The sequence below is a fragment of the Staurois parvus genome, unplaced genomic scaffold (genome assembly GCF_062004578.1).
Source record: "Staurois parvus isolate SC_StPar_1 unplaced genomic scaffold, SC_StPar_1.0 ptg000018l, whole genome shotgun sequence".
NCBI lineage: Eukaryota > Metazoa > Chordata > Amphibia > Anura > Ranidae > Staurois > Staurois parvus.
Window position 1 is genome coordinate 17043145 of NW_028317814.1, and position 26566 is coordinate 17069710.

The 26566-nt window shown below is 41.8% G+C and overlaps 1 protein-coding gene across 1 annotated transcript in view; it reads right to left on the reverse strand.

Annotated features, from left to right (window-relative positions):
- The window catches only part of USP31 (ubiquitin specific peptidase 31), a 120403-nt gene that overhangs the window by 59225 nt on the left and 34612 nt on the right, over window positions 1–26566 (reverse strand). The window contains exons 2-9 of the mRNA XM_089682765.1: window positions 21246–21371; window positions 13521–13609; window positions 12157–12249; window positions 10051–10186; window positions 6450–6594; window positions 3146–3314; window positions 2399–2510; window positions 1630–1724 (exon numbers count right to left, since the gene is read on the reverse strand). Coding sequence (XP_089538891.1) covers window positions 1630–1724; window positions 2399–2510; window positions 3146–3314; window positions 6450–6594; window positions 10051–10186; window positions 12157–12249; window positions 13521–13609; window positions 21246–21371 — 965 coding nt within the window. The remainder of the gene's footprint in view (window positions 1–1629; window positions 1725–2398; window positions 2511–3145; window positions 3315–6449; window positions 6595–10050; window positions 10187–12156; window positions 12250–13520; window positions 13610–21245; window positions 21372–26566) is intronic.

The window sequence follows — 26566 nt, forward strand, 5'->3', positions numbered from 1 at the left end:
TTGACTTACCACTATGATCAGCACATATGATCAGATCATAACATCCAAGTGAAAGATATAGCATCAACATCACTGAAAAAAATAAAAAACATAATAAAACGGAGGTGGAGAAAGAATCACCCTCTTGTGTCAGTATTTTGTTGAAACACCTTTTGCTTTAATTCCAACCTTTAGTCTGTTGGGATAGGTCTCTGCTAACATTGCACATCTAGACTTTGCAATATTTGCCCACTTTTCTTTACCGAACTGCTCAAGTTCAGTTAAATTTGATGGTAACCATTTGTGGACTGCAGTCTTGAAGTCATTCCACAGATTTTCAACGGGCTTTAGTCTGGGCTCTGACTAGGCCATTCACCTTCTTCTCCTTCAACCACTGTGGGGTCATTTTTGTTGAGAGCTTGGAGTCATTGTGCTGTTTGAAGGTAAACCTTCTTCCTATTGACAACTTTCTGGAAGAGGGCAGCAGATTTTCCTCAAGAATTAGACGGTATTTTACCTAATCCATTTTCCCTTCTATCCTGACAAGTTCTCTAGTCCCTGCTGCAGAGAAACCCCCCATAACAGGATATTACCACCTCAGTGCTTTACTGTAGGAATGGTGTTATTTGGATGGTAAGCGGTTATAGATTTCCACAAGATATATTGCTTAGTGTTGAGGCCAAATAATTCAACTTTAGTCTTATCTGACCAGAACACCTTTTTCCATGTGGGCTCAGAATCTTCAAGATGTATTTCGGCAAAGCTCAGTTGTGACTGCATGTGTCTTTTCTTGAAACCCTTCCATACAAGCCACATTTGTAGAGAATTGGTAATATTGTTGTCACATGCACACAATATGACCACTCAGTCAAATTCCTGCAACTGTTTCAGAGTTGCTGTAGGCCTCTTGGTAGCCTCTCTGACTAGTTTCCTCTTGGCTCTTTCGTCCAGTTTGGAGCAACGTCTTGATCCCGGGAGGATCTGTGATGTACCAAATACTTTCCATTTCTTAATAATCGACTTCACTGCGCTTCTAGGCATTGATAAAGCCTTTGACATATTTTTTGGTATTCATCTCTTGACTTCTGCCTGTCCACAACTTTATCCCAGAAATCTTTTGACAGTGCCTTGCCACCTACAGTTGATCGTTTGCTTCAGTGGCTCGATCATGTACTGAAATGCTCCAGGAAAGCTCTTTTCGCGCTGCGCTAACCAAAATGACCAAAGTTGATCATAGTTGAAAGTCAAATGGCTGTGTGTGCCAATGTGAAGGTGATTAGCAATACCTGCTTAAGTTTCCAGGTCATTTTTAGGAGGGGGGTTGATCCTTTTTCCAACTTTCGTTGTGAATATTTTTTTTCCGACATGTTGGCATTATATCTTTCACTTGGATGTTATGAGTGAATACAGCTGGATTAAATGAAAAATGTGTTTCTTCACTTCAGACTGCAAAGCAACAAAGTGTGATTGTTTTAAGAAGGGGGGGGTGATTCTTTTCTATACTCACTGTATATAGCGTTCGATAAGACTTTTCATTGAACAAATGTGCAAATATAGTAAAAATAATATCCGAAGTGTTCATATCATGAAAGATTACAGCACAACTATGTTCTACCACTTCACACAAAAACAAGTGCTGCCATAACTAACCTTTCAACAGTGGGGTGACACAGAGGTTTTTCTTCCTGAGGTAAGAGGTAAGTTATGCCGACAGCGGTAACCACACGAAGGCTAAATGGACACACCTAATAATGTAATAAAATAGTTACTGAAGGTCATAATGAGAATGAAAGAGCACAAGAGGGAGTTAGCAAGGGGCGTGGCCTCAATATGTTACACGGACCCTGACATACAGCAAGGTCCATTTTAAAGCAACTCCAGGTACTGCCCTGGATGACTAAAGTCAAATAATATTTATGTTATACATACCTGCTCTGTGCAATGCTATTGCACAGAGAGACCCCGAACCTCCTTTTGGGGTTCCTCGCTGGTGCTGTCCTCTCCCCCCATAGCAAAACACTTGCTATGGAGGCAGGCATGCAGGCTCGATCCTGAGCTGGGCTGTGTGCATCTATAGATGCACACACAGTGTGTCTCAGCCCTGCCCTCCACCTCCCTACTCAGTGTATTTGACTGACAATGGCTCTTGCTGCTGCTTCAGTCCCTGTGAGTAGAGGGAGAGGGGGAGAAAAAGGGATGCATCTGTTCACAGCGTTGGATTGATTAAAGACTCGGGTAAGTATTTATAGAGGTGGGAGTGCACAGGAAGTTGTAAAACATTTTACGTTATAGCAGGGAAAGCAGTAAGGCAATATGTTTAGTTTAGTTTGAATTACTTTAAATAAAATCAGCCTATGAAAACCATACAAAAAAAAAAAAAAAATACAGAAGAGAGAAGGCAACGGGGAGTTGCACTCACCTGAACACACACTGAAGGCCGTAAGGAGTACTGCATTTTCTCCAAGATCTCTTTCTGCAGGACATCCCATGTAACATTCCTCTCCAGATACAAAACAAATGGCTGCCCAAATCTAAAAAAACACATTGGTAGCAATATAATCAATCAGCGACATCATTTCAAGTAGACCAGTTTGCTTTTTCAGAGATGGTTGGACACTGGCAAGCTTAATTTTCCATTCACATTTATTATTGGTGACTGCAGCTGCAAGATCTACCTGTCACATGATGTAACTTACAGCATGTTAGAAAGCGATCCAAAACGAAATTAAATGCCAGGGACCAAACTGAAATTGCTATCTGCACTTTAAGCCAGCTTCCCCTGTGCCACCAGTCAAAGTCAGTCATGGACTGGTAACTCTGACACAATGCTCATAAGTGGGAAAGAGTATAATGTTCAGAGACGCATTTCTGTTGCCAAGCTGCTTACTCGATCCACCAAAAAGACATACAAGAGAAAAAAAAAAAAACACAGAAAAAAAAAAAGGGCAAAGATCACTTAGTGAAAGCATTAAACCTCTACCCACTGGGTCTTGGCACCTTTAACTTAAAGGAACTCGGTCATGACATAAATAAAGAGGGGACTGCCAACTTATAGAAGTTTGTGTGTTTGCATAAAGATACTTTTTTTGTGCACGTTTATATTGCTCCTGCAACAGTAACCGATGAAAGCTTATTTAGTAACAAAATAACCTGCCCAGATGCTCACCTCTTGCCATGTTGTCCACTATATGCTCTGTTACAGACCAGGATAACTATTCGGTCAGTAATGCCAAACCTGTTCACAGGAAGCCTTGTTGAGCCAGACGAATAATGGGGAGACCGATTATGGTCAATCCCATTCCTCACATAATTCTGGTTATTGTTCACACAGATTCCTGTAACATTTAGAAAAAAATTAGGGCCAAAAGCAATGTTTGACGACACACGTACAGTCCATGACCATATGACTCATTTAATAAAGCAGTTCAGAGGAATATAGTGATGTGTCAAGAACAGGAACCTATTAAAGTCAGTAAAGATTAAAACAGTCTAACCAAAATGGTAATGGTGACATGAATGTATAGCAAATCGGCAGGTGGCATCTCTACAAGTTGGGTTAACTTTGCAGCAAGTGCAAAGCAAAGCATTTCATCCGCAGCTTGCAAACACCCCCGTCTGCTGCCTATTGCACCTGAAAAGGGGGCTGATGGCAGAAATGCAGCTCAAAAGGCATATTTTGCCACCCTTCCCCCTTAATCTTAAATCTAAACAAGGCTTAAGGCCTCGTTCACACAGGAAATACTACAGTGAGGCTTTGTTTAGCTGCACAGGAATGCACAGGTTTTCTGTGCATCCCCATTCAGGCAGCCCTGTCAATGTCAATTGGGACCACAGTGGATGCACGGGAATGCACAGGTGTTCCATGCATTCTTGTGCAGACAGTCCCATTCATGTCAATTTGGAGACAGCAGCTGTATGGACACAGCCACTGCTCCCAACTTAATATCCGTGTGGGTGCAAGTCCTTGAATTCACACGGTCTGAGTTTTGGGCCATGCACCTACACCCACACGGATGTTAGGTCTGTTCTTGCATCCCAACCGACATGAATGGAACTGCCTGAACAGGAATGCACAGAACACCTGTGTATACTACTCGTGTGTAAACATGGCCCTTCATAGGCATACGCTGTAGTACACCCCATGTGAGGTCTTAGTAGGAATTTAGCAGAAACCTTGTAAGTTAGATTGTGTTTATGTGCGCTATTAAGGATTTTAGTGGTTCTTTTTAGTTAAAATAGCGATTTAATAAACATTTGCGATGCACAACTACTGTGAGGCCTAAACAATCAGTAGCATCTTCTTTTTATTCTACTGGTCATGAGCTTTCAGAAAATATATGGTTTGGGGGGGGGGGGGGGGGTCTTTTACAAACTCTGAAAGCTGTGAAAAAAAATTAAAACCTCCAGATTTTTAGAGATAATCGGTTATTTACAGTTTTGCGTATTTTTTTGCAATTTTCACCAATTCGTAACAAGGTGCAATTTACACATATTTGTTATTTAAATAGCTCAACACAGGTTCAACCTTTATATTTAGTAGGAATTTAGCAGGAATTTTGAAAAATGTGCGGTGTTTGTATCTGCTAAGAGAATGATTTTAGTGTATTTTTAGCGAAAGTATTGTTTTGAGAAACATTTGCGCAAATATCATGGGGCCCTAAAAATCAATAGCACCTTCTTTTTATTCTACTGGTCATGTGCTTTAAAAAAATATATGGTTGGGGGGGGGGGGGGGGGGTCTTTTACAAACTCTGAAAACTAAGTGAAAAATAAAATAGCAATAGAGAAATTGCAAAAAGGGTCTGAGTCATCCGAGTTTAAAACAGGGGCGCAGGGGATTGAAGCGAAAAGGTCAAAAGGGAAACCTAAAGAACAAATTATACAAATAAAATACATATATACAAGAAAAAATTCTATATCCTCTAAGAAACTTTTACTTGTATTACTTTTACAAAAGGTAGGAAATCGATGCTGAGAAATTACAGTGCAAACCTATCATGAGGAAAAGAGAAGTTAGTTTTTCCTGCTTATTATTATAGCATCTTACACTTTTTCCCTCAATCTTTATGGTTGTGCCATTAGGTCTTGTGACATTAGCCTCTATTCAGTTTATTCAGTTGTATTTCACTTGCAAAAATGAGAAATGTCTCCCTTTCCCAACTTTTGCACACAGTGCACATGTGCTGCAATGATCAAAAGATTAGTAATTTCTGTAAGCCCGTAGTTATGGTTTTGTGGAAGCACAGATATTCTGTAAAAGCATTTCTGGGTCTATGATCTGCCCAGCTCTATAATGCCCAGCTCCGCTCTCCTGTCTTACTGCAGACTCCATGAATCAGGTCAGAGGAATATAGACTCAGTGTGGCTGCATTTTCAACATCATTAGCAGATGTTCTATTAGGAGTGTGGAATTTTTTGCAGTTTTGTCAACAAGTGGAAACTGCGGGTTTCACTACAACGTGAAATTGAAACCTTTACCTGAAATTAACACACGCACTCTTCATATTTTACCTACTTGCTGTTTCTTGTGCAGATTATTGTATTTCTTATCAAGATTTATAAACGCTCCCTCTAGAGGGTATCTGTACGTCAAAATACAGCTCGACAGGATATTAGCTGTTTTTTTTCCTCTTTTTGGGGAAGGGGGCTATGTATCCATATTGTTAGACCATTTATAGAGATAGTAATCTTACTATCTTTGTAAAAGGTCATACTGTATATCTTAGTGACCCTTTTTAAAGTTTACCCACTGCCAAACCCTTTCGGTTTTTTCCTTTGGCTTTTATTTTTACTTTTTTTGTGAGGCGATGGCTTGCAGGATTGTGGTCAGTGTATATGGGTCACCTAGTTTTCTGACTTATGCATGGTGAGGGGGGGGGGGTTGTGTATGTTAAAGTGGATCACTGGAGTGGAGTATTGTTGGAGCGGAGTATTGTAAGGAGAGAACAAACATTTTATTTTCTCAGATTTAAATATGCTCTGGTCTGGGCTTTCTAAAGTATTAGGTGGGATAAAGATTTCAGTCCTAGGCCCACATCTTACCTGTAAACTAGTCCTCATTAACAGTTAAAGCTGTGCACAATATGTGAGCTGACTGATGAAGGTCTCTCCCTCTCTTGCACTCTCTGCTGTATGAAAAGGCTAACTCCCAAAGGAAAAAAAAACACAAAAAAAAAACCCAGAGCTACCTGTGTGGTTTGGGTAACCCATTACAGGGCACCCGGTTTCTCAGGAATTTACATTAGTTTAGTTAATGGCTCAGGTGAGCAGATGTTTTGTTGCTGTACAAAGCCCTCCTGTATTAAATGTGTTTGTTACTGCATTACTGTAAGGATCCCTCTAAACCGTAATCAATGCAAATATACTATACTATCAATGGCATAAATAATATTCCAACGAGCCTGATATATTGTTTTCTTCCTGGCCCCTAGGCTATTCCAGTTCTCTGCAACTATTAGTGTGAAAGTTACCTCTCTGGCCTAGAATTCCTTCAGATGGGAATATTTCTGGAGTTTCAAAGGCAAATATGCAGTCGCTTTCATGGATTGTATCCAAATCATCTGTGTCAGAGAAGGAGCGATGGAATCCATCAAAATACATTTCAGTTATTACTATCTGGAGTGAGAGGAAAAAAAAAAAAAAAAAGCACAGGCAAAGATGAAAGAAAAGATACTGGAATGACATACCAATAAGATGACAAGTCCCGCTAAGGTCACAGAAAAATTGTTACGCTGATATATATATATTTTTTTATTTCAACCATGTACCACCATCATAACGGTTGTCATGCCAAAGTGTCCTTGGTTTTACTAACATTTCACAATTTAAAGCATGGCTGCTACACATTCTTTCATCCTTGTCAGATATAAAAAGTGGCATGCAACACAATAATGAAACAAAAACGAATGTAAGGATTCATGCATAAAAATGTGACAAATCTCTAACTATGGAGAAGATATACAGAGAGTGTATCTATATATTGGATATAAAGTCTACACGCTCCTGTTAAAATGTCAGGTTTCTGTGATGTAAAAAAATTAGACAAAGATAAATAATTTCAAAACTTTTTCCACGTTTACTGTAACCTACACACTGTACAACTCAGTTGAACAACTGAAATCTTTTAGGTGGAGAGATTAAAAATAAACTAAAATAATATGTTTGCATAAGTGTGCACACTCTTAACTAGTAGCCGACCGCAGATAGCTGAATGACGGCTGCACTGCGGCCGGCCAGTTCTGAGTGGACGTCATATGACGTCCCCCCAGAACGCGCTCTCCTGTGCGCCCCAGGGGGCGCGCACCCGGCGATCTCCGTGATCGCTGTGTCCTACGGACACAGCTGATCACGTGATGTGGTAAAAGGCCAATCACATCGGCCTTTTACCACGTGATCAGCGGTGTCCAATGACACGCTGATCAGAGGGAAATGCAAGTGCCGGTTCTCGGCTGCACTTTCCTCATGCTGTCAGATCGTGAGGAAAGTACTGCCGAGAACCGGCAGTTGTCAGAGCGGGGATCGGCACCGATCATCAGGGCACTGATGATCAGTGCCCTGATGATCGGTGCCCAGCAGTGCCACCCGCAAGTTCCGCCCACCTGTGCCCAGCAGTGCGCCCACTAACTCCGCCCACCTGTGCCCAGCAGATCACCCACCTGTGCCCACCTGTGCCACTCTGCAGTGTCACACCTGTGCCCAGAAGTGACATTTACCTGCGCCCAGCAGTGCCACCCACCTGTGCCCACCAGTGTCACCCACCTGTGCCCACCCACCTGTGCTGCCCACCAGTGTCACCCACCAGTGTCACCCACCAGTGCCACCCACCAGTGCCCAGCGGTTGTGCCAGTCAGTGCCGCCAGTCAGTGCCCAGCAGTGATGCCAGTCAGTGCCGTCTATCAGTACCCATCATCAGTGTCACCTATCAGTGCTGCATATTAGTGCCGCCTATCCGTGACACCTCATTAGTACTGCCTATCAGTGCCCTTTAGTGCTGCCTATCAGTGCCGCCTATCAGTGCCCATCAGTGCTGCCTCATCAACGCACATCAGTGAAGGAGAAAAATTACCTGTTTGAAAAATTTTATAATAGAAAGAAACTTTTTTTTTTTTTCAAATTTTTTGCACCTTTTTTATTTATAGCGCAAAAAGTAAAGCGCCCAGTGGCGATTAAATACCACCAAAAGAAAGCTCTATTTGTGAGAAAAAAAATGATCAAAATTTCATATGGGTACAATGTTGCATGACCGCGCAATTGTCAAAGTGCGGCAGCGCTGAAAGCTGAATATTGGCCTGGTAAATAAGGGGTATAAGTGCCTGGTAGGCAAGTGGTTAAATACTTTTTTGAAGCACCTTTTGATTTGATTCCAGCACTCAGTTTTTTTTTGGGAACAAGTCTATCAGCATGACACATCTTGACTTGGCAATATTCGCCCACCCTTCCTTACAAAAACACTCCAAATCTGTCAGATTGCGAGGGCATCTCCTGTGCACAGCGCTCTTCAGATCACCCCACAGATTTTTGAACAGAATCAGGTCTGGGCCATTCCAAAACTTTTCTTCTGGTAAAGCCATTCTTTTCTTGACTTGGATTTATGCTTTGGGTCGTTGTCATGCTGAAAGATTAAGTTTCTCTTCATGTTCAGCTTTCTTGCAGAAGGCTGAAGGTTTTGTGCCAATATTGACTGGTATTTGGAACTGTTCCTAACTGCCCCAGTTCCAGCTGAAAAAAACAAAAACACAAAAAAACCACACAACACCCCAAAGCATGATGCTGCCACCACCATGCTTCACTGTAGGTATGGTGTTCTTTTGGTGATGGGCAGCGTTGTTTTGGTGCCAAATATATCTTTTGGAATTATGGCCAAAAAGTTCAACCTTGGTTTCATCAGACCGTAACACGTTTTCCCACATGCTTTTGGGAGACTTCAAATGTGTTTTTGCACAATTTAGCCGGGCTTGGATGTTTTTCTTCGCAAGACAATGCTTCCATCTTTACACACTACCCCCTAGCCCAAACATATGAAGAATACGGGAGATTGTTGTCACATGTACCACACAGCCAGTACTTGCCAGATATTTCTGCAGCTCCTTTAATGTTGCTGTAGGCCTCTTGGCAGCCTCCCAGACCAGTTTTCGTCTTGTCTTTTCATCAATTTGGAGGGACGTCCAGTTCTTGGTAATGTCACTGTTGCGGCATATTTTCTACACTTGATGATTGAACACAGCTACTGTGTTCTCTTGGCCACAGTTACGTTTTGGATATAATCATCCAGACCAGGACCGAATAGCTGTTCCCCTGAATAAGGTTAGCGGTTGCCTTTTCTTTTTTTTTTTTTTTTTTTTTTTTTTTAATACAAGGTAGCGCACCTGACCAACAATAAAATAAAAAAAACGGCACATGCGCCGACAGGACGTCCAGCCTAAATAGTTGTTGAATGCAGCTTGGGGAAAATTCTCCTGGTATCAACCCAACTTCTTGGGTCTCTGTCTCTCGACATCTGCTGAGCCCAGATCTTAAAGTGGTTCTAAATGCAAAAAGGTTATTCATTTCAATGCAATTTATGCATTAAGGCAGGGGTCTCCAAACTTTCTAAACAAAGGGCCAGTTTACTGTCCTTCAGACTTTAGAAGGGCCAGATTGTGGCCAGTAGGAGTAGAAAATGTCCTGGTGTTGGTAACAATGCCCCATCATTGGTGCCTGTGGGAGAAATAGTACCCTATTGGTGACAGTGGGAGGAATAGTACCCCATTATTGGTGACAGTGGGAGGAATAGTGCCCCACTGTTGGTGTCAGTGGGAGGAATTATACCCCATTTTGGTGTCAATGGGAGGAATAGTGACCCAAGGGCCAGATAAAAGGCAAGCAAAGGGCCGCAGTTTGGAGACCACTGCATTAAGGTAATACAAAAACAAAACAAAAAAACCTGAAACTTTGCTTGGCTGGGAGGGGTTGCGCCTGTTCCTGTCGTTTTCTGCTATTGTGCAATCATCTGAAGGTAGCAGCATAACCCCATCATATTAGATGTAAATATACCTTGTGTCCTGGAAAAACAATTTAAGAATTAGTGGTTACCTGGTCCGTTGGTATCTTGGTCTCCATTGATATGGCTTCCCGTAGTCGAACCACATTTCCAGACAGAGGTACAGCAACGCCAATGCGCATACAATGCGAGCATTTCCCCTGATAGACCACGGTCACATAAAGAGGCCTACCAAGTAAAACACAATGTCCATGAGAGAAAACCACCAATCATATTTGAAAAATCACAACATGGAAATTAAATGCAACATACATTGGTCACTGTTGCTGAACTATGTTATTTCACCTAACATTTATGAAGCCATTGAAATTAATTTAATCAAAAGCATACCAAGTAAACCTTAAACATCTTGTGGACTACGTAACGTGACAAGGAAATAGGATTTTAACTCACAGGCACTGCATATATAGGTGCTGAGAGTGTGCTTACTGTGCCCTCTCAGCACACTGACTGAGCTGTGAACCAGCAGAACAGGCTCTTGATTTTGTGACTGATGTAAAAGCCAAACAGAGTGGCCACATGATACATAAGCCAGTAAAAGAAACCAAAGCACATAATGGAGGTAAAAAAGGTATTTAAAACTCTACTCCAGGCACAAAGTAAATAGAAACCACCCTAGCAGTGGGCTGTCCACACCCCAAGGGTTAAAAGGGGCAGAGAAAAAAGGTGTAATACTTACCTTATTCTTCACTCTAACAGGCTACCTCCCATGCAACTGCTCCCCTAAAGCATCCATTCTAAGGCACTTGGGCCTGAGGTTGCCTGCTTACCTCCTCACATAACAGTCCAGCACTACAAGTGATGACTCCTTGGGACCACGCATAGCACAAGGGAGAGAAAGTGAGCACTGGATTGAAGAATAGAGTAAGCAATGGAGCCCTTTCCTCTACCCCCTTGAGATGAGCATTTAACCCTTGCAGTGCAGGGGGGTCTCACTATAAGGGTTTTTATCCCATCCTGCATTTGGGAGTTTTAAGACACAATACCTGCTGCAGCTGTACAAGGTTATTTTCCTGCATTTATTTAGCAAATTAACATTGGATTTTAAAGGAGTAGTGTACATGAACGCTCAGAGGTTGCTGTGACCACCTTTGCATTGCTTTTCTTCAGACACAGCCTGTCTTATTGAGGTGTGTTTGAACTACAGGCAAAGCGGGTCAAAAACAGCCCTCTCTTGTCAAATTCTGCTTTTTGTGTTCAAAGACATGATGAGCAGCACAAGTGTTGGGCACAGGTTTTCCTACGTTATTGAGAAGAGGGCTTTCAGCACAGGGCCCGCAAGCCAATGGAGATTACTGTAGTAGCGGTGTCTACTACAGTGATTTCAGCTTCTAGAGGGATCCCACAGATGAAACAGCAACAAACTATAGTACCCTATATTTTCTATAGGCTCTGGTATGCGCAGCGATATGTAACATGTATCGCAATCGTCGTTTTCATGTGTAGGCACCCCAGCACGTGCTTTTATATGCTATGGTTCAATTTACATTTTTAAAACAAAAAGTTTTTTGAGACATCTGGGGTCTAAAAGACCCTGGATGTATCCCCTGTGTGCCTCTGAATGTATTGCAGCACAGCTGGCACTGCGGCCTGTGTGGAAGCAATCGGGCAGCAGTGCTGCCGCCCGAATGCTTCCACCTGACAGACAGATGGGCCCTGCTGCTTGCTTGCAGCAGGGTAAAGGCAAAAAAACAAAACACGGTGTCTAGGTGTCTTATTGACACACAGAACTGGGCTCCGGAGCAAGCACACACCAGTGCCACCATAGCAAGCGACATTCTCTTTAAAAAAAAAAAAAAAAACCCCACACACATACAACAAACCTGGTATACTTTCCTGCATCCTGAGAGCGGTCTCCTGAAGTCACATTATTTTGCTAGCCTGTACCAAGGATCGCATCATCCAGAAAAAATAACCAGAAAGCAGCCCTGCTCACCCTATAACTAAGCTGTGCATTGCCACTCTGTTTTTAAGTACTGACATAATGAGATTTTACAAACGTGTGACTTCCGCATCCATTTTATTTAGCTTCATATGCTTTATAGTTAGTAACATGTTACATTCTAAATATTGGTGTAACATGTAACAGGTTACTAAAAAGGTGAACTTATCCTTTAAGCTAGGCACACTGTTCTTACCGTGTATGAGGCAAGGGGATTGGCAATGAGATGCAGAGGAAAGGGTCAAAAGTGTTACTCTGTTTCTGACAATGGGGGCACGTCAGGGAAGACCTATTGGGAAAAAGAACACAAACAGCCAAAAGCATTACAAAAACACAGACAGATATTTATTCAAGTATTTCTCACAGAGACAAAATGGCAAGAAACAGAAGCAATCATAGGATTTAATATGTTAAATATTCTGACAGTCCCTCTTTTGTGTCCAAATCCCTTGGTCCATCTTTCCACCATAATTTTGTTCTCCAAGTGTGGTGTGTATTAATAAAAGTATAGCCAATACCCCTCAAAGGACTTAATCTTCCTTCTCTTTTACCCCCCAACCCTTTTCTCTCACCTCCTTTATCCACATATGTATATTTTTACATTAGCTCAGCTTGGAATTAACTATTTATACACCATACCTGTGGGATCCCAATAGCTGAAAATCATTTTAGTAGACATCCGCAGTACAGCGAATTCTACTTAATTCTGAGTCCTGTGCTGAGCGGCTGCCCCAGTGCTTTTTAAACACAGGAGGTCGGCCACTGGGCATGAATGCCATTCAGAGAATGCTTTGTATTTTCTCAATGAATGAGTGACTAGATAAGGTGGCAAGTGTGACGCCACCGCCCCAACCTCTCCACCCCCTCCAAATCATAGAGGGCTTTCAGCACAGGGCCCGCAAGCCAATGGAGATTACTGTAGTAGTGGTGTCTACTACAGCGATTTCAGCTTCTAGAGGGATCACACAGATGAAACAGCAACAAACTATATTACCCTATATTTTCTATAGGCTCTGGCGTGCACAGCGATATGTAACATGTATTGCAATCGTTGTTTTCATGTGTAGGCACCCCAGCACGTGCTTTTATATGCTATGGTTCAATTTACATTTTTAAAACAAAAAGTTTTTTTTTTTTCATTAAAATCACATAGGGGACAAAAAGCCCCCTATGCAATGATTTCTGGTGACAGGTTCTCTTTTTTGAGACATCCGGGGTCTAAAATACCCTGGATGTATCCCCTGTGCGCCTCTGAATGTATTGTAGTGCAGCTGGCACTGTGGGCTGTGTGGAAGCAATCGGGCGGCAGTGCTGCCGCCCGAATGCTTCCACCTGACAGACAGATGGGCCCTGCTGCTTGCCCGCAGCAGGGCTAAAGTAAAAAAAAACAAAAAACAAAACTACATGTCCCGGGCAGCGGGCGATATGAATTGCAGTGAATATTACAACAGTAAGCAAAACCTGTGATCATTTTGAAAACTTATCAAGGAAAAACAAAACAATCATATTGCTGGCTGCATTTTTCAAACCGATTTCTAGAAAATTCTAGCAGTACTCTACCTGTACTGAGCCTGAAAGAGTTCCTGAACAAAGGTCCCACTGGTTGGGAATGGAGGACCCTCTCCTGTCAGATCTTCCTCCACTGGTGGCTGCAACACATAAAATAATTTCCTTTAGTCATTATCACAGGAAACCAAACCTTTCCATTCTGAATACCGGCCATGTCCCTCTAAACATATTTAGTATTCTTCCATAAACTACAATGGACTAAATCCTGCCTATCAACTATCTTGTGGCCTAGTGCTGCTGGATTACACACACCTAACTTTGCATAGATCAATTTAATGTATAATCATCATATAAACAAAATTACGACATAAAACTGGCTGTCCCTTGACCTATCGCTGCAGGTCCCCAGCCAAAAGGCTGTTCAGAAATCAATTTAAATTGGAACACAGTTGTAAAAAAATATACCTCATATAAACAAATATTTCTGCACTAGCATTAAAAGTTTTGAAAAAGAAAAAAAAAAAAAAAAAAGGAGTACTTCTTTACAGCTATACAAAAACAGAATTGAAGAATTGTACCATGCTGGCCAATGATCAACGCAGAAAATTTGGCGTTTAAAGGCTGGAACTACATGCATGGAACATATGCATGTTAATGTGCAACCCATTAGCCCAGTCATTTAAATGTGCTGCCTAAAATACCAAAAAAAAGGTGTAAGCACAATATTTTTTGTAACACAGTGGACCACAATGCACAGCAGTATGTTACTGTGGTGTGCTCAGATGCATTTATGTTGGCAAGGTGCACTACAGTGGATACCACAACACAACAGTCTGAACTCTGATAAAAATGAAAACTGCTGGAACACATCACATGCATTTCTTTATCAAAAGGGTATCACTTGAGCATCAAAAACTTAAAAAAAATAAAAAATAAAAAGCTAAAAACACAACCTTAACCACTTGCCCTCCAGAGGATTTACCCCCCTTCCTGACCAGGCCATTTTTTACTTTACAGCGCTGCATTACTTTAACTGACAATTGCGTGGTCATGTAACGCTGCACCCAAATTAAAATTTATGTCCTCCCCCCCCCCCCCCCCCACAAATGGCGCTCCCTTTTGGTGGTATTTGATCGCCTGTACGGTGTTTATTTTTTGCGCTATAAACAAAAAATCCAGTGCAAAAAAAATATATATATATATTTTCGTCATAAATTTAGGCCAAAATGTATTCTGCTACATGTCTTTGCTAAAAAAAAGTCCCAATAATTGTAAATTAATTGGTTTATGTGCAAGTTATAGCGTCTACAAAATGGCGGTATATATACTGGATTTTTTTTTTATAGGTGATCAGCGACTTATAGTGGGACTGCGACTATAGTGGGAACTAACTGCCACCGACATGCCCGCTGAAACCAATACATTGATCAGTACTAATAAAAAGCACTCACACTGTACGAATGACACTTGGCAGGAAGGGGTTAACATCTGGGGCGATCAAAGGGTTAAATTGTTACTGAATCCTGGACCCTGCATTCACTATATCCGGTCTCCCACAGTACACAAAACATGGAAGTGCAAATATTTTAGTAACTATAAACTGCAAAATACCTTTTCTCATCAGCAGTTAAGAGCGGTCTTTGTGTCTTTTATCAGTGTCTAGCAGAGCACTGGTTAAAGCTTGTAGGAGGAGGTTTCTTTCTGCTCTAGGATGCAAAACCCCCGACGATTGGCCCTATGCTGATCACATGCACTCTCCTAAGAAAAAACAAAAAAAACCTCCCTAACAATACACACTAAACTGAGCATGTGCAGAATGGCTACGGTTCAGTCTGTCTTATCAGGAGATAAGACTTGGACATTTGAACAAGAGGAGGAGCAGAGAAGTCAGGATCAAACTGCCTTTTTACACAATGTAGAGGATTAACCTCTTAGGTTTCACAGTGAGTATAATATAATGTATAATAAGCATGCTTTACTGAATATACAGACTGATTTTACTGTTGTGGGTTTAGTAACACTGTGTGCTGTTTTACTGCATTGTCTGTGTGTGCTTTACTGTGTTAGCACGCTGCTTTGTATTGCTCTGCTTTGTATGCAGAGCAATACAAAGCAGCATGCTGGTGCTGACAGGGGAAGAGATCTGTATTGTTTACATACAGACCTCTCCTTTTGTCAGAGTACCTCGGTGATCGCCGGGTGCTGGCAGGGAATCTCAGTCCAGGACCAGGTGATCGACAGCTTACGCTGCCAATGGCGGCAGGCCCTCTATCCAGAAATACAAAATCTTGTATATATAGACGTGAGTTTTCCACAGCTCTGCCACCCTGTAGCAGTACTTCTGCTATAGGGTGGTCGGGAAGCCGATAAAAAACCAAACACGCACGCACCAGCAGAGCTATTTCACATGTACTGTATATATACACAAAACATTTTAAGCTGAACTCCAGGATAAGCAAATACTGTCTAAATATAAGAGGCTCATGTTACATGAATCTGAGTGTGCTTGTCTATTTCTCCCAGATCTGTGAAGTAATAGTGTGAAACTTTACCTCTGTGTAGAAGCCTCCTGTAACATAGGCCACCAACTGCTGCTCTCTCGCTCTCCCCTTGTTTAGGCCTCATGCACATGGGTGTAGTAATATACTCCTATGTACATTATATCTTCCTGCTATAACAATCCAACTTAAAAAAAAATGCTTGTGTTTAAACAAACATACAGGTTAGGTCTAATATATATATATATATATATATATATATTTATATTTGGACACAGGCACAATTTTCATACTTTTGACTCTGTATGCCACCAGAATAAATTACAATGAAACAATCCAAATCATTTTCAGGGGTTCAAAAGTAATTAGACAATTGATCATAAATAAAATGGTAAGTTGTAATATTTTGTTGAGAATCCTTTACTGGCAATGACTGCCTGAAGTCTGGAACTGATTGACATTACCAAAGACTGGGTTTCCTCCTTTCTGATGCTTTGCCAGGCTCTAACTGCAGCTGTCTTCAGTTGTTCTTTGTTTGTGGGTCTTTCTGCCTTCAGTTTTGGCTTCAGCAAGTGAAATGCATGTTCAGTTGGATTGAGATCAGGTGCTTGACTCGGCCATTGCAGAATATTCCACTTCTTTTCCTTAACCTCCCTGGCGGTATGATTATTTACGATTTTTGGTGCTGAAAGCGATACCATTTTTTTGCATGGAAATATGTAGTTTTTTATTGTAGGCTGTAATATTTAGGAATAACTCACTGAAATCTGTCCGAACAAGAGTCTAGTAAACATCCCGAGTATGATAAAATTTGAAACACAAAATCATAAATTATAATTTAATAAATAATCATAAAAAATAATAATATAATAATAATAATAATAAATTGAATTCAATAATATAATCAAACCAAAAACACTGAAATTTGAAATATAGCGCCAAGTTCGCACATCACTGAGCAAAGTCGCAAAATTGTTTTCAGTGTCTGATGACGAATTTCTCCACGAATCATCACTCAATTCTGCAAGTGGTTCTGATTTACTATTGATGTTCTCTAGCCGGTCTAAAACCGATTTTGACCTAAAGGGACACTTTTTGGATGCCATGGACTTTTCTAAGTTTCCAGGCAGAAAGAACATTCAAAATGCAGACAGGGGACAGGACAGAGCACTCGGGACAAAACGTATGTGAAATGGGTTGAAACAGCAATGTTTTACTATGTAAAATCATTTTGAAAAAAATAACATTTGTTTTAAAATTTTAAAATTTCCCGCCACCGCCCGTACGTCCCGACGTCACAGGGACCGGAACACAGGAGCCGGATGGTGGCATCGGCCGGAGGAGATGGCCGGGGGCGCTGCAGGGGACACATCGCGGGAGCGAAGGACAAGGTAAGTGCTGCAGGGACTCCCAAAGCAGCGCCGCATGGTAAGCCCGAGTGTAGCTCGGGGTTACCACTTTTGGTACAAACATTTTACCCCGAGCTACGCTCGGGAATACCGCTAGGGAGGTTAAAAAGCTCCTGAGTTGCTTTTGCAGTGTGTTTTGGATCATTGTCCATCTGTACTGTGAAGCGCCATCCAATCAACTTTGCTGCATTTGGCTGAATCTGGGCTGACAGTATCTCTAAACACTGCAGAATTCATCCGGTTGCTTCTGTCACATCATCAATAAACACCAATGATTCAGTGCCACTGGAATCCATGCATGCCCATGCCATCACACTGCCTCCACCATGTTTTACAGATGACATTGTGTGCATTGGATCATGAACTGTTCCAAACCTTCTCCACACTTTTGTCTTCCCATCATTCTGGTACAGATTATTCTTAGTTTCATCCGTCCAAAGAATGCTTTTCCAGAACTGGTCTGGCTTTTTTAGATTTTTTTTGGCAAAGTCTAATCTGGCTTTTCTATTCTTCAGGCTTATGAATGGTTTGCACCTTGTGGTGAACCCTCTGTATTTGCTCTCATGAAGTATCTAGATTGTAGACTTTGACAATGATACCCCACCTCCTGGAGAGTGTCCGTCACTTGTCTGGATGTTGTGAATGGGTTTTCTTTACCAGAGAGGATCCTGCGATCATCCACCACTGTTGTGTTCCATGGATATCTATGCCTTTTTATGTTGCTGAGCTCACCAGTGCATTCTTCTTTCCTCAGAATGTATCAAACTGTTGATTTGGCCACTCCTAATGTTGCTACTATCTCTCTGATGGATTTGTTTAGTTTTTGAAGCCTTACAATGGCCTGTTTCACTTGCATGGACAGCGCCTTTGAACGCATGATGTAGTTTCACAGCAATAGATTCCAAATGCAAATACCACACTTAGAATCAACTCCGGACCTTTTACATGCTTAACTGATGAAGAAATAACAAAGGAGTAGCCCACACCTGGCCACGAAACAGCTTTTGATTCAATTGTCCAATTACTTTTGGTCCCTTGAAAAAGGGGGGGTGGCTGTTCTTAAAAACTAATCCAATTTGGATGCACATACCCTCAAATTAAACCTGAGAGTGTGCACTTTCAGCTCATATCCATTATATAACTATAGCTTGAATATGTTTTGGTAAATACCTGAAAAAAAAAAAAAAACTAAAAATTGTGCCTGTGTCCAAATATATATATGGACCTAACTGTAATTACCAACGCTTTTGCATGTTTACAGCCGTATGACATTTAGAAGCATATGCAAGTAGTCTAATTCTATAGTGGCTGGATTATTCATTTATTCTAGCCACTGGAATGCATTTACATGCAAAAAACATTAATATGCTTTTCCAGGAACAGAAGCTTGGGGATTCATTTTTTTTTCTTACTTCCCTGAATGCAGCGCACAAAACACGCATTTAAGCTCTTACATGTTCTTGGGCAGATTAGCTAGCATGCAGCTACGAAGAGGCCTCAGAGTGACTGGTCCTGTATCTGCTTCCCTCCTGTAGTTTTCCTTATGCAGCCTGTAGTGGGTGGACATCTGTATGAAAATACGTGCGTTTGTACAGGTGTTTGGTGCACAATAAGTAGGTTTGCAATGATCAGCCATAACTTGCTGCCAAAACAGCCTTGGCCAGTCAAGGCATGGGCACCAATATACCTCTGAAGGTATGCTGTGGTATCTGGCACCAAGCCTTTAGTATAAGATCCTTTATGTCCTACGATGAGATCAGATCAGACTAGTTTTTCTAGGACATCCCACAGATGCTCAATGGATTGAAATTGGAGAATTGGGAGACCAAGTCAACACCTCAAACTTGTTATATTTCTCAAACCATTATCGAAACCATTTTTGCAGTAATGCAAGGTGTATTATGCTATAAAGAGAGGCCACTGCCATCAGGGAATACTGTTTCCATGAAGGGGTGTACTTGATCACAAATGTTTAGATAGGTGGTCTGTGTACGTAACATCCACATGAATGGAAGGACCCAAGGTTTCCTAGAAGAACATTGCCTAAAGCATCACACTGCCTCTGCTGGCTTGCCTTCTTCCCATACTGCCTCTTGGTGCCATCCCCTCCCAAGGTAAGCGGTGCACACACGTCCTGCCATCCACATGATGTAAAAGAAAACATGATTCATCAGACCAGGCCACTCTTCCATTGCTCCGTGATCCAGTTCTGATGCTCACATACCCACTGTTGGCCCTCTTGGCTGTGGACACTGGTCAGCATGGGCACTCTGACTGTTCCGCGGCTACACAGCCTATTACACAACAAACTACAGTGCCCACTTTTTCCTGCTTTCAACACATCAGCATCTGTGACTGGTTTACTTGCTGCCTAATATGTCCCACCAACCCTCAGGTGCCACTGTAAAGGAATAATCAATTATATTCACTTAATCTGTCAGTAATCATAAAGTTATGGCTGATCAGTGTATATCTTCTGTGTCTATCAAGTTAAGCTTTAACCATTTCAATACCGGGCAATTTTACCCCTTCCTGCCCAGGCCATTTTTCACGTTTCAGCGCTCTCACACTTTGAATGACAATTGCGCGGTCATACAACATTGTACCCAAACTAAAAATTTTATCATTTTCTTCACACAACTAGAGCTTTCTTTTGGTGGTATTTAATCACTGCTGGGGTTTTTATTTTTTGCTAAATTAACAAAAAAAGACCAAAAATTTTGAAAAAAAAAACCACGTTTTTCTTTGTTTCTGTTATAAAAGTTTACAAATAAATAATTGTTCTTCATAAATTTAGGCCAAGATGTATTCTGCTACATGTCTTTGGTGAAAATAACCCAAATTAGGATGTATTTTTTAAGTTTGTAGGAAAGTTATAGAGTTCACAAACTATGGTATAGATCTGAAAATTGATCAATCCTGAAGTACTGACAGCCAATCTAATTTCTTGAGGTCCAAGAATGTCAGAACAGTACAGATATCCCCAAATGACCCCTTTTTGCAGAGTAGACAGTCCAACATACTTCATAAGAGGAATGGCGAGTTTTTTGAAGTTGTATTTTTTTTGTCATAATGTTTCGGAAAATGAAAAAATTAAAAAAAATTATTTTCACTTTTTATTTACATACTGTCACCAGTACAGTACAGCGTCATCATATAACTGGCATGGCAGTGATCAGGGACACTGACTGGTGACAGTATGAAAAAAAAATATATATATTTTTTATTACATTTTTTTAAAAAAAATTTTCATATTATACTATGACCAAAGTAGTACAATGTTACCATAGTAACATTGTACTACTTTGGGGAAGTGATCAGTATTTTTTTTTTTTTTTTTTTTTACACAATTTGCTTATAGCAAAGAATTACTTTGCTATAAGCAAGCATTTTTTTTTTTTTTGTGCTTAGCTGTGATTTGGCCACAGCAAATCACATGATATGTGCATGTGACCTGCTATGACCATTCACAGCTAGGCACTAGTATACAATGGATGGCATGAATGAAGCCATCCATTGTATACAACTGTCATGTGACCTGCTGTGATTGGTCACAGCATGTCACATGGTACCGGCAAAGGGGGCAACCGTGCGAACCGACGCCAAATGGCGTACACCCCGGAAAGCTAAACCATTTTTGCGGCTGCCAAACAGCTATAGGCTGGGCGGCTAATGGTTAAATGTTTGTATAGAGATCACTTTTTCTTTATACAGTATGGAAGAGTTAAAGTCAAAGTCCTTTATTTTTTGTTAAGTCCTGGTGCATTAAGCAGCCAATCATTGCTTTAACGCAACACACGTGTTGGATTTTTCACATAAAGAAAAGGAGTCTTTTGAAATGGGCTATTATGCAATGGAATATTACCCACCCGAGGTTTGTTCTTGCCAGTAGCATTCAGGTCTTCATGTACTCTATCCAGGAGCCAGAGCAAAAACTCTTGGGCATCGTGCTGGGAGGTGCCTCTATACTGAAGGGCATTCCTGGATACAATCGTCTGTAGGAAAACAAAACATTTTCATGTTTTCAGGTGCTTTACAGAACCAAGATAAAACAAATATTCCAGTTTGTGTATGCTAGTAAATGGAATCATCTATTGCCCACAATCTGCCTGGAGTTCAGCTCTGTTTACAAGTAATGTTAGAACATTCAACCCACCAGTGTCTCAGCTCTCTACATTATGCTGCTGGGCAGCTCTCACCACAGATACCCTACCTCTATTTTACCGCTTTATTTTGCAGCACAATATATATGTGGCTTTAGGACATTACTTACAGCTGGAATTTAAAGGAGGAACCATTCTTTATATTTCAGAAGAAAACAGATACAGAAAGGGATATACTAAACAAAGGAAAGGTCTTTTCACCCTTGCATCTCACAAGATCTCACATTTTACACAGATCTCCCTGAAAGCCACTGGTGATGTAACCTTCCCAGGGGACCTCTGGAAGGCACTGGCTATGTCACCAGTGCCTAATTAAACCCAAGCCTGAATGATTTAAATTGTAAGTTCAGAACAAATTTTTAAAGCAGGGCCCTCGAACCCCTCGTGTATTGTTTGTTACGGTATTGTCTCATGTACTGTCCCCCACTACATTGTACAGCGCTGAGCAAACTTTTTGGCGCTATATAAATACTGTATTATAATAATATTAATAAATCGGTTCTAAAGACTGAAGGTATCTTACCTGAATTCATTCTTGAAATTAAGGTAAAAAAGCCTTATGAGTGCAGCTCACCCTCCATACCACCCCCACACTTACCTGAGCTCCACCTCGACCCAGCTATGTGCACAAGAGGAGCGGCTCTCCTAATTGTCCAGTTATCCTCTCTTCATAGGCTCAGACAGCTCCCACTGTAGTCAATGGACACAAAGAGAGTGACTCAGGAGCAAGCCTGTACGAGTGCTTCCATAGCAAGTGGCACTCGGCGAGGCGTGGGGGTTGGGAGCCAGGAGCACTGGTGGGGGACCCAAGAAGAAGGATCGGGGCTGCTCTGTGCAAAACCACTACACAGAGCAGGTAAGTATATGTTTACGTAAAAAAAAAAAGAAAGGGTTTACAATAATTTTACTTTACATATCAGCACACACCTGCTGTTTCTTGGTTCGGGGGGGATGGTAAGTTCTGCTTTAAAGTAAAAGGTTAATATGTACTTCCAATAAAATCCTAGCTAAGAGGTCACTTTTTTTTGGTCACTTTGCTGACTTTACTTCAGGGATTTGTCTAGCCCCAAATCATAAAGCACAAACACAACATTAATGCAGAACATACAAGTCACATACAATAGGATTTTGTATATTGTTGTCTTGGTAGGCCAGGACAAGAAGAATGATTAGAGGGAGATAATAGGTCTAAGGGACTTGAAAGGTTCCTAGACAAGCCATACTGCAGTTTCCCTGGCAACAGAGCTCTGCCAGGCATTTTCCCGCTGGCACCCGGAGGAAAGGGCACTTCTCAGATAATAATTGGTAGTTGTCAGCTTGGTGCCCAACTGCCACATCCTTAAAAGCCAAAGCTTTTAAAAACACACACACATACCAACAGCCCATCCTCTCAGCACTTTGCAGATCATTTTCCCCGACTTCACAATTTCCTCTTTTAAGACTAAGATCCATGATTAAACTCTAATCACAGTGGAGGATCCCAAAAGCTGCTAGTTATGTCAAGAAAACAGATTGCATAGTAACACAGAAATACTACAAAGTCACTGCTAAAACATCAGCATTTTCAGCTCAATGACCCTGTAAAAAAGCCATTTACAGACAACAGGGCAAAGCCAGTATTTACATCTGTCTCCAGCTGGCAGCTGTTTTCTGAGCTGTCAGGAAGGATATGAACACAGCTACCACCTATAAAAGGTATAGTCCCACCTTTCTAAATGCACCCACGAGAAAATAAATGTGCTTTTTTTTTTACATTCATGAGCATTACAACTGCAATCACAGATGCAATACACAGGCTCCTGCAGATCATTCCTCCAGCCTCAGGTTTGTGTAGAGGCACGGACCTTCGGTTACAGAGCCAGAGGAAGTAATCAATGGACTGGGAGGTGTGGTGACATCACTGTACTTGTGCTCCATTGAGATCTACATGTCCTTCTGCAGTGATCTCTGGATTTTTGAAAGATCGATGATGTGCGAGCGGAGCCTCTTCTAATGTAAAGGAAAACACTGCAAGGAGAAGACCCAACTTAAAGAGGATCTTCGGTCTTAAAGAGAGAAAAAAAATCCTGAGCTGTCCTCACCTATGCCAGTTCTTCACCATTTTTCGGGTGCCAGCGCTGGCATGTTTACTTGCGCCTTCATATCCAGCTTCCCACTGTGCTGTATAAGTTGGGGGGGAACCTCTCCACAGCAATTAAAGCAGAAGTGGGTGCGGGTACCTGCCCCCCTCCAAAACAAAAAAAAACAAACCTCCAAAAGTGGGAAAGGAGGTGTTAAAGGTGTTAAAGTTCTACTTTAAGTAGAGGCAGTTTGGGGCCCTGACTACATGATAGGAATTTGCAGGGATTGATGAGAAAATCTATTCTATTAGACAGTTTATTAACTGTGGGACACAATTTGTCATCTACGGTCTAGTTTGTCCCTGTAGGCTCCTCTATGTGGGTCGCACCTCATGTACCCTTAGGATACGGTTTTGTGAGCATAAGAGAACTATACTCCATGGCTTTGCCAAACATACAATGTCTTGTCATTTCAAAGATGAACATGGTAAAAATCCAAAAAGGTTCAGAATTGAGGCCATACAAAGTGACAGTGATGTAGGGAGAAGGTTCTGCCTACTCTGCAGGAGGGAGACTTTTGGATCCACCAGATGGGGCCATTAGTCCATAAGGGTCTGAATGATGGGTTGGATATACATACTTGGTATAATTCCCATTCATCACAGATTGTATATCTTTGACCTATTTGGGGTAAGGGCTTCCACTTCTGTTTTTTTTTTCTTCCTCTGTCACATTTCATTTTATATAGATTTGTGATTGTAACTTATTGCATTACATCTCTCTTGCAGTCTCTAATATTCCAGTTGCACTATAGATTCCTTGCTTTTTAATATATGCATAATTATTTTTTAAGTTATTATTTTTTATTACACATGCGTGAAATATAGATACAGTGAGGAACAGAAGTACTTGAACACCCTGCGATTTTGCAAGTTCTCCCACTTATAAATCATGGAGGGGTCTGAAATTCACATTGTAGGTGCATTCCCACTCAGACAGAATTTAAAAAAAAAAAAAAATTCAAAAAAATCACATTGTATGATTTGTAAATAATGTATTTGTCTTGCACTGCTGAACATAAGTATTTGAACACCTAAGAAACAGCAAGAATTCTGGCTCTCAAAGACCTGCTACTGTGCCTTTAAAAAGTCCACCTCTACTCCACTCATTAATCTAACTTAGCAGCACCTGTCTGAGCTCTTTAAAGACACCTGTCCACCCCACAGTCAGTCAGACGCCAATTACTACCATGGGCAAGACCAAAGAGCTGTCAAAAGACACCAGAGACAAAAATTGTGGACCTTCACAAGGCTGGAAAGGGCTACGGGGCAATTGCCAAGCAGCTTGATGAAAATAGATCAACTGTTGGAGCAATTGTTAGAAAACGGAAGAGGCGAAGACGACTGTCAGTCTCCCTCGGACTGGGGCTCCATGCAAGATCTCACCTCGTGTGGTATCACTGATGATAAGAAAGGTGAGGAATCAGCCCAGAACTACAAGGGAGTAGCTGGTCAATGACATGAAGAGAGCTGGAACCACAGTTTCAAAGGTCACTGTCGGTAGAACACTACGCCGTCATGGTTTCAAATCATGCATTGCACGGAAGTTTCCCCTGCTCAAGTCATCACATGTCCAGGCCCGTCTGAAGTTTGCCAATGACCATCTGGATGATCCAGAGGAGGCATGGGAGAAAGTCATGTGGTCAGATGAGACCAAAGTAGAACTTTTTGGTCTAAACTTCACTCGTCGTGTTTGGAGGAAAAAGAAGGATGAGTCGCATCCCAAGAACACCATCCCTACTGTGAAGCATGGGGATGGTAACATCATGCTTTGGGGGTGGTTTTCTGCGAAGGGGACAGGACGACTACACTGTATTAAGGAGAGGATGAATGGGGCCATTTATTGTGAGATTTTGAGTAACAACCTCCTTCTCTCAGTCAGAGCATTGAAGATGGGTCGTGGCTGGGTCTTTCAACATGACAACGACCCGAAGCACACAGCCAGGATAACCAAGGTGTGGCTCTGTAAGAAGGATATCAAGGTTCTGGAGTGGCCTAGCCCAGTGGTGGGCAACCTTTTTTTTTCAACTGAGCCAAATCTCGCCAAAACCACGATTGAAATTTATTTTGAGAGCCACATTTTTAAAACTGAAAATACATAGGATGGTACACTGTTTTTAGTTTCAATAAGTTTTTATAGTAATTCATCCCCCCTATAGTAATTCATCCCCCATAGTAATTCATCCCCCATATAGTAATTCATCCCCCCTATAGTAATTCATCCCCCCTATAGTAATTCATCCCCCCTATAGTAATTCATCCCCCCTATAGTAATTCATCCCCCCTATAGTAATTCATCCCCCATATAGTAATTCATCCCCCATATTAATTTATCCCTCATATAGTAGTAGTAAGTAGCAAGTAGTAAGCCAAGTCCCCACTGTGTCAATTCACTTACCTTTGCTCCACGCGTTCTTCTCGCCATGTTCCCGCGCCGTTCCGGTCTTCAGGGCGGACTGTGAGAGGAGCCTAGCTCCTCTCACGTTCGCCGCGCTGCCCCGCCTACACACATCCTGACAGCCAATCACTGGCTATCAGGATGTGAGTGGCAGCGAGACTGGCCAATCATTGCATTTGAGCGCGCTGCCCTGGCTGTTTTTTTTTTTGGATCACGCTCCGCGGGCCGGATTAAAAGGTCCGCCGGGCCGTAGTTTGCCCATTGCTGGGCTAGCTGCAGAGTCCTGACTTTTGGGGCGGCCGCCCGAGAGGAGGGAGGGGAGCGGGCGCCCGGCACACAGAAGAGCCGCATTAAAGTGTGTAAAGAGCCGCATGTGGCTCGCGAGCCGCGGCTTGCTGACCACTGGCCTAGCCAGTCTCCAGACCTAAATCCAATAAAACATCTTTGGAGGGAGCTGAAACTCTGTGTTGCTCAGCGACAGCCCCGAAACCTGACAGATCTAGAGACCTG